Source organism: Ahaetulla prasina, chromosome 7, assembly GCF_028640845.1.
Source record: "Ahaetulla prasina isolate Xishuangbanna chromosome 7, ASM2864084v1, whole genome shotgun sequence".
Lineage (NCBI taxonomy): Eukaryota > Metazoa > Chordata > Lepidosauria > Squamata > Colubridae > Ahaetulla > Ahaetulla prasina.
In genome coordinates, this window is record NC_080545.1 from 82,198,983 (window position 1) to 82,208,182 (window position 9,200).

Consider the following 9,200-nt stretch of genomic DNA (forward strand, 5'->3'; position numbering starts at 1 on the left):
ATGGGAAGCTGGGATTCGGGATTCCTACATGTCCATTCTGTTCCTTTCTGTACTGTGTTTTTAATTCTCCTTGTCCCTCCTCCTCCTCCTCCTCCATGCCCTGTGCCACTGTGTCCACTCTAATCTGACCCTAATATTAGTGGGTTTCACTTACCTTTGCTCCCGTTCACAAATGTGGGCACATGCGCCATGACTGCGTATACGCTTCTGCGCTGCGCAGAGCATCCGTGATGATGTCCGGGTGGGTGGGCGGAGCCACCCGCCACTACTGGTTCACCTGAACCGGGTAGAACCAGTAGAAACCAACACTGGATGCTAGCCTTTGTCCTTCAGCTCTTCCAATGGCACCCCCATCGCCACTATAACTGAGCCAGTGGTGGGTTTGGACCAGTTCTATAGAACCGGTAGTAAAACTGGTGGGAGGCTCCGCCCACTGACCCAAACGTCAGCAAAACTCTTCTGCGCAGAAGAATGTGCATAGGCACGATGTGAACCGGTAGTAAAGGTAAGTAGAATCCACCCCTGAACTGAGCCCATCTACCTTTCAACTACTACTTATCTTTTTGTTCTCTTTCCTGCCATTTTCCCCAGCATCAGAGTTTTCTCTGGAGAACTAGGTCCCAGCTCTTAAACGAAGTTCTTTTGTCCCTCAAGAAAAACTTACATTTTTTTCTACTACATCGGCTGGAACACCTTGAGCATTGTAGATCTCATTTTGATGCTATAAAGCACCGGGATGTGAAGCCGGCACATCACAAATCAAGGATTGTGTAAGGGATCATTTCAGGCCATCAGCAAGAGAAAGATCTTTTTTCTCTGTAACTTGTTATTTGGGAGAGAGCTAAATTACAGAGAGAAAAAGAGGAGGTCAGAGAGGAAAGAAGAAAGGATGGTTAGTTATCCATCTACTCCTTTTTAAAATTCCATCTACTGTTCTGAACAGGTGCTTCCCAGGGGAATAACTTCTCAGTAGAAAAAAAAAACAAGGGACTCCCCTCCCCAACTCCTAAATAACCTCACAAAATAAAACACGGGAAGAGTGTGTATAGAAATGTGTTCATCTAAGCCTTCTGTAAGGATTATTTTCTTTGAACATGCATTTAGAATCTTTTTTTTTTTTTGGCTTGGTGATTCATATTCTTATTTTCACTGGCAGAAAGTTATACCTGGGCTGTCGGGAGCTATTTGATAAAAACAACTTAATAACTCTTTTTCCACAGTTGCATGTATCAAATAATATTTGTCTGGTATTGCTTGTTTTCCATCTAGAGGGTTGGTTTTCCAGAAGGCTGCACCAAACACAAATATCACTCCTCGCAAAAGAGGCCTGTACCAGATACTGGGGTGAAGCCATTAAAAACACTAATATATGTGGAAGTGCTACGGGGACAACTTCATGTGCTGTACGTAAGGGGTGTGTGTCATTAAACGGGAGAAGTGTAAATCTTGCATTTGGGACCAGTTAACTGAAGAGGCGTCAATCATACTGAAATTTCTAATGTGATCAGTAAGATTATCCATTAAAAAGATGGGCAATGTGATCCCAAGACTGTATTTGACACCAGAAAGCTTCCTGGCTGCACTGCCACAAAACAGCATTGCAGCTGCAGAGAGTCAGTGGAGCAATTCCCTGCCATTTTGAAGAAGGAAGGATACAGAATGTGCTTCTCCAAAACCAAACAACATTGCCTATGGATATGATATGGTCCTGCTTATTTTGAATCATTGCCCCCAAATGGTGCAAGAACTTCAGATGGGTGTTGAAAATATGAAGCCATAAATCAGAAATAGATGATCTGTTGCCTTCCAGATGTTTTGGATGGTAACTATCAGCAGCGATAAAGAAAGCTGCAGTTAAAATATCGGGAGGATATCATTGATTATTGCATTTCTTGTGCCATAGATAATCTATAATCCTATAGAACAGGGGTGTTAAACTCAATATCTGTTGTGTCTGTGCCCCCCCGAGCAGGGCCTCCTGCCAGAAAGTGACTTGGAGTCGGGCCCCCTGCCAGAAAGTGACTTGGAAAGTGAGGGGGAAGGGCCGTCAGGACTTACCTTGGGAGCACTGGCTTCCCTGGCTCAACTCCAGGAGCCAGAGGCAGGCCAGGTGGAAGAGATAACGAGGCCTCCGTCCCCTGACTCTTCCCCCCCCAGGCCAAGCCTGACCCAGCTGACAGCAATCAGGCTTGGCTCAATCCCAGGTTTCATAGGCAGGAGAGAAGGGAACAACAGAAGCAGGAGTGGGGCAGGCCTAGGAAGTGCTGAGTCATGGAGCCACACCCCACAGGATATAAAGGCAGCAAGAACTGCTGTGCCTCTTTGTAGCAGGCAAATCAACTGATTAACTAAGAGCTGAAGTTTGTTCCTGGGTGACTCATCGGCGTCGAGGGAGATAACAGAGACACTTGGCAGATGCTTGCTATTTTGCTGCCAGAGCTGATAGTGCTGGCTTATTAAACCATCACTCGGACAGAGGCGAAGGAGGACAGAACAATATCATTGAGAGCCACTTCAGGGTTGTAGTTGACCTCGGGGGGCCAGTGTAGGTATGACCAGAGTGGGCATGGCCAGCTCGACGTCACTTGTGTCAGGGGCTCCTATGGTGGCCTGAGTGCTCTGCCAGTGAAAACAGGCTCCTGACAGTGGTGAAATCCACATTTTTTTACTACCGGTTCTGTGGGTGTGGCTTGGTGGGCGTGGCAGAAGAAGGATACTGCAAAATCTCCATTCCCACCCCACTCCAGGAGAAGGATACTGCAAAATCCCCATTCTCTCCCCACTCCTGGGGGAAGGATATTGCAAAATCTCCATTCCCACCCCACTCTGGGGCCATCCAGAGGTGGTATTTGCCAGTTTTCCGAACTGCTCAAAATTTCCACTACCAGTTCTCCAGAACCTCTCAGAACCTGCTGGATTTCATCCATGGTTTCCGACTCCATTTTCAGCTGCGACGACCTCCTGCAACCATCTGCCAGCAAAAACGGAGCTCCGTTTTCGCTGGCAGAGGTACTGCAGGCTGGTCCTTTGCTGTTCCCAAGGCGGCCCCATGGGGCAGATTTCAGCATCCCATGGGCTGGATCTGGCCCCTGGGCCTTGAGTTTGACAACCCTGCTAGAGAATGCGCTACAGAATGATGGGTTGATTTTAAGATATGTATTGTGGTTGAAAATGCTTACTATTTTGCATCCTATTCATTTTGTCCCTCCTTCTGTTTACAGCAAGACTTGGGGGAACCTCTTATATGCAAGATTGATGGCCGCTATAAGCTTGTTGGTCTTGCGAGCTGGGGTAGTGTCCATTGTGAACCAGAGTCTCCAACAATCTATACACAAATCTCTCTTTACAAAAATTGGATTTCAGCAGTGATTAATGGAAAATTATGAAAAACGAACTTAAAAAAGCACAACTGTAATACATGTTGTGCTTCAGAAGGGCACCTTGTCAAGCATTGCCGAATCTTCATGTGTTCTTTCAGAATCAGTTCTGGAGAAGCTAAATACCATCTTGCTATTGAAAGCATGATGCCCAGGTCTACATATCTTTAAACAGAAAAAAAATATGGTTTCTGAAATCCTCTGAATGCCCATCTCCTTCTAACATGTTTCCTAATAATTGTGTATTAAAAATATTCTAATATTAAAAGAATCAAGGTACGCATGTAAAGCATGGATTCCTGAATTTTTGAAATCCTTTACTAAAGAAAGTTTTTATATTTTCTTCTGTGCAAGAAACTAACATGCATGTTTCTGCTTTCCCTTCATGTTGTATCTGTATGTACTTCTATGCAATGAGAAGCTTATGTGTTTTGTATCATGCAACCAGGAATCAGCAGGCAACATCTGGATTTATATCTATTGCTTATTCCAGTGGTGAAATTCAATTTCTTTTACTACCGGTTCTGTGGGCGTGGCTTAGTGGGCATGGTATGGCTTGGTGGGCCTGGCAGGGGAAGGATAGTGCAAAATCTCCATTTCCACCGCACTCCAGGGGAAGGATACAGCAAAATCCCCATTCCCACCCCACTCTGAGGCCAACCAGAGGTGGTATTTACTGGTTCTCCGAACTACTCAAAATTTCTGCTACCGGTTCTCCAGAACCTGTCAGAACCTATGGGATTTCACCCCTGGCTTATTCTCAATATGGCACTTCTGACATAATGATTTTTAAAATCTGTATTATTTTTAACTTTATCTAATTATAGAAAACCAGGGCATCAAAGCCTCAGTTTGTGCTTTTCTAATTCTAAAATTCTTTCCTTTCTCAGTAGCATCCACTCTTTCATCCAGACTAAACAGGTGGCTACAAAATACAATTTTAAATCAGGCAATCCCAGTCTTTCTCAATGCTTTGCATCTTGGAGAATATTATATTCCAACTTACTACCACAATAGGGAGCAAAATTTCCATTGGTAACACAATATAGTACCTTTCCAATTTTAATAACTGCCCTGATTTGTTTTGCTTGACATAGAAATGTATATGATAAATACATTATGGTTAAGAGATCTGCTGACGGATATTATAACTTTCCCCCCAAACATATAGATAAAGCTGTGGTAGTGCTGTGGTTAGAATCAGTATTACAAGCTAATTCTGACTGCCAGCAGTTCGATTCTCACCGGCTCAAGGTTGACTCAGCCTTCCATCCTCATTCATTTGGCATATGCCAGGGTTGAAATCTACTTACCTTTCCTACCAGTTCGAAAGTGCACATGCGCCATAGTCACATCTGATTTTTGACCCTCTGCGCATGCGCAAAGCCTTCTGCACATGCACAGAGGGACAGAAACAGGTTACTTCCGGGTTAAAACCAGGAAGAAATGACATCTGGGTGGGTGGGCGGAGCCTCGCGCTGCCACTGCTACTGGTTCGCTTAACCACGTGCTGCTGGTGCTACCGGTTTGTGGCCAACTTTTTTTTTTTGCTTTTAAAAGCATTTTTTGGCCGAAGAGGTTGTAGAAAAAATGCTTTTAAAAGGCTCCTCTGATGATCCCAGCTGAATTGCCTGATCATCAGAGGCTTTTCTTTTAAAAGCATTTTTTTTGCCTTTAAAAGAAAAAAAAGCCTCTGACAATCAGGCAACTCAGCTGGGATTGTCAGAGGAGCCTTTTAAAAGAATTTTTTCTACAACCTCTTCGACCAAAGAGATTTTAAAAGCCTCTGACGATCCCAGCTGAGCCGCCTGATCATCAGAGGCTTTTTTTTTTACTTTTAAAAGCATTTTTTCCGCCGAATAAAAAATGCTTTTAAAAGTAAAAAAAAAACAACCTCTGATGATTGCGTGGCTCAGCTGGGCATGGGGGTGGGTGCAGGGATTTTTGCTACCACCTGCCGCCATTGCTACTGGATTGGGCGATCCGGTCCGAACCGGGAGCATTTCACCCCTGAACTACAGTCCTTGACTTAAGACTATTCTTACAACATTCAAAGTTATGACAGCACTGAAAATAGATCTTATGACCAGTCTTCATACTTATGACCATCACAGTATCCATGCAGTCACATGAATAAAATCCAGAGGTTTGACAACTGGTATGTATTTATCATAGCTGTCGCTTCCTGGGGTCACAAGATCATCAATTATGACCTTCCCAGGAAGCTTCACTGAACAAACACATGATTTACTTAATGACTGCTGGGGTTTAAAAATTGAGCTTGATTCACTTAATGACAGCCTTGCTTTGCAATGTAAGTTCCTGTCCCAATTGTGGTCATAAATAGATGGGAGATAACCTCTTTCAGGCGGGGGAAGGGCAGAATTTGTGAAATAATCCCATTCAGTTCTGCAAAACATTTCTTTAATATCCAATCTCAAACTGAAATTAAGAATAAATAATCTGTCCCCTCCATTCAGAAGTCGGAGAGGCCTTTCAGTTAAAAGAAGGCCCACTCAACAATGAGACTCTTCATTTTAACAGAGATTAAAGTAGGGTCTGGAAGCACCCTCCCTAGTGCAGTTTTCCAAGAATTCCAAGTCCCTCCGGTCCTTCAAATCCGCAGAGGAAAACCTTTCTGCTTTGATCCCGTCATCTCAAAGGGATAAGGAACACCTTAGAAAGAATTCAAGGAGTGGAATCAGGTAAACCACAAGCAAGTATACTGAAAGCTCTCGTGGAATGGTGCTGTAAGACACCTGCCCATGAAGCATCCTGCCTACTGTACAAAAGAGGAGAACAGCCTACGTGGCTATGTCATCTTTGGAGTTGCTTCTCCGGTACTAAGGAAGCTACAGACTTTTGTTTGGCATTCTTCAGCGCAGCGAGCAGTTGCAGAGTGGTGGACTGCAATATCTTCTCCTGTACGGCTTTCTTTTTAGCCATCAGCTCTCGCATTTTCTGCAACAGCTGTAGCACTCTTTTATCCTGTAGTTGTTTTAAGAAGCTCTCTAATTTTGCAGCAGTTGGCAAGGTCATTGGTAAGGGCTTCTCCAATTTTGCAGCAGTTAGCAAGGTCATCGGTAAGGGCTTCTCCAATTTTGCAGCAGTTGGCAAGGTCATCGGTAAGGGCTTCTCCAATTTTGCAGCGCTTGACGATTTTGTTCGTAAGAACTTGACCCATTTTGCTGTCGTTGGTAAGTTCATTGGGGGCTTAGGCATCATTTTCTTTTGCCGAATATTATCAGGCCCTGCTCCAAACGGAAGCAGAGAAGAGATGGCAACTGCCTGAGGTTTTGACTTCCTAGGACCAAAGCCAGGAGGAAGGAGAAGAAGCTGCACCACAGAGGTAGGCTGCAAGGGATACTGCCCAAGAAGAGCGGAGATTGGGACAACAGGCCATTCAGCAACTCTGGCAGGAGGCAATGCAGGAGTAGGACTTTTAGGCATGGTGGGCTTGGTCAATAGCACAGGCACTTTGGAAGCATTAGAAGATGAGGGAGAAGGGGAAGAAGAACAAGAAGTTGTTGATGTGGCCGTGTCAGTGAAAGTGGGACTAGGAGATGCTGAAGTTGGGCTAGTGGCTGGGGCAGCAGTAGTGGCAGGATTTGTGGGAACAGAACCCACTGGTGGTGTGGTGGCTTCAGTGGCAGTGACAATGAGACCAGGAGATGCTGACGTTGGGCTACCGACTGTAGCAACAGTAATGGCAGGATTTGTGGGAACAGAACCCACTGATGGTGTGGTGGCTTCAGTGGCAGTGACAATGAGACTAGGAGATGCTGACGTTGGGCTACCGACTGTAGCAACAGTAATGGCAGGATTTGTGGAAACAGAACCCACTGATGGTGTGGTGGCTTCAGTGGCAGTGACAATGAGACTAGGAGATGCTGACGTTGGGCTACCGACTGTGGCAACAATAGTGGCAGGATTTGTGGGAACGGATGGTGTGGTGGCTTCAGGGGTGGTAGGCTCAGAGGAGGATTCAGTGACAAGTGATTCAGAAATAACTGGGGTAGCTGTCATAACATTGGAAGTGGAAGGAAGCGTAGGAACAGGAGTCAGAGAAGGCACATCAGTCATAAGATGCTGGGAAAAAGACCCCTCTGCCGTGTTAAGTTTGGTGGTAAATAATTCGGGAAAACTTTGCCCGGCTATCATTGCATCAAGGCTGGTGAGAAGCTCAAGCAAGGATTCTGAGTCAGTTGTGCCAGGAGTGGAAGTTGTGAGCAGATAAAGCAAAAGCTCCGCGGAAGTAACATCAGAAATAATACTGGGATGTTTAGAAATGCTAACAATGGTCGTGTCGGGAACGCTTGTGATGGTTTCTGTTGCTGCTGTGGGAGTGTTTGATACAGAGGTGAGAGGCAGAGGAGATGTCATGGTGGTATACAGAGTGGTAGGGAGAATGCTGATAAGTGATGATTCAGTATTTTCAAGTTCTGGACTGTTGTTTTGTGGTGTTGAAGATGTTCCACTGATCTCATCTGGACACTGAATCCGCTACAAAGGGGAAATAATGCAAAGCAGAAGTCATACCTTTGGATTGCTATGATTTTTCTAAGATATCGTTTCTCTCATTTTCTTCTGCATGAGAGAAGGCTATGCTGTGACATCTCTAGAGGAGAGGTCTCCAACCTTGGCAACTTTAAGACTTGTGGACTTCAACTCCCAGAATTCAACTCTGGGAGTTGAAGTCCACAAGTCTTAAAGTTGCCAAGGTTGGAGACCCCTGCTCTAGAGGGTTTCTAAAGTGCTTTGTCCAGAAATGTCAAGTACTTCTGATTGTGCTGTTCCTTCACTCCTGGGCTTTCAAACATTTCCCTTCCTCCATTCATGAGGCAAACTATTAACTGACTCAGGGTCCCCACCTGTTTCCAATAACCACTAAAAGGCAGGAACTCACAAGGTATCATTTATGTACTGTGCTGGAGGATAGTTTCCTGACTGAACTACACAGCTTTTCAAAACGGAGGACTTCTGCCACAAATAAAATGTGGAGTCTAGAATAGTCCTCAAGGGGATGACCAAGGCAGCGTGAGGCTTGCAGTACTTTCTATTGATCTTTTTTTTTCTTTAATATTTTTTAAAAAAACATTTTTTTTCTGCTTACTGGAACCAAATTAGGTACGGTAATAATCTCATTAGTCTTTGTGCAATATAATATTCGAAATAAGACAGTAATGTGCCTCAAGAGGAAAACTTCTATTAGTGCCAATAAAAGCTTTTCTTCCAATGCAAACTGCAAATGCAGGACAGCTGGTCGATATGTCTGTGTGCAGGTACACACACACACACACACACACACACACACACACACACGTATTAATTTTTCTGAAATTGATGCCAAAGTGAATGCCACAAACAATTTCACCTCTAGCATTCTCCTTAATGGCATGCCAAATCTTATCCTCAAGGCAGATGGCTGCCTTGCTTCACTTAACGTTATGGTTGATCTGATCCTTTGCTTGTCTGTCCTTCCTTTATTTCTTCCCTTCTCTCTCAGAAAAAAAAAACAAAAAACCAACCCACAGATTTCCCTAAACCCTTGTCATTTGTAAAGCTGCTTTGCCTTTGGGTAATAAATGGGGATTTGGATTCGTTCCCCATGAGCAGGAAGTGATGCTTATGCATAGCATGGAGAGAATCACCTTGGCAGCTGGTGATGCAGAAACCGGTATCTTCTCCTGACTGCACATGTGAGGATGCCAGGTGGAAACACTGCTGTACAGCCTACATTCTGTACGCATTCAGTTATAAGCTTGGTTTCTGACATTTTTCAAGAGGGTCTAGAGCAGGGGTCTCCAACCTTGGTCCCTTTAA

The 9,200-nt window shown here is 44.5% G+C and overlaps 1 protein-coding gene across 1 annotated transcript in view; it reads left to right on the forward strand.

Moving 5' to 3' along the window:
* Positions 1-3,518, forward strand: part of OVCH1 (ovochymase 1) — a 73,190-nt gene extending 69,672 nt beyond the window's left edge. The window contains exons 31-32 of the mRNA XM_058191684.1: positions 1,270-1,403; positions 3,222-3,518. Of these exons, the coding sequence (XP_058047667.1) occupies positions 1,270-1,403; positions 3,222-3,386 (299 nt within the window). The 3' untranslated portion in view covers positions 3,387-3,518. The remainder of the gene's footprint in view (positions 1-1,269; positions 1,404-3,221) is intronic.
* Positions 3,519-9,200: the final 5,682 nt, after the last annotated feature.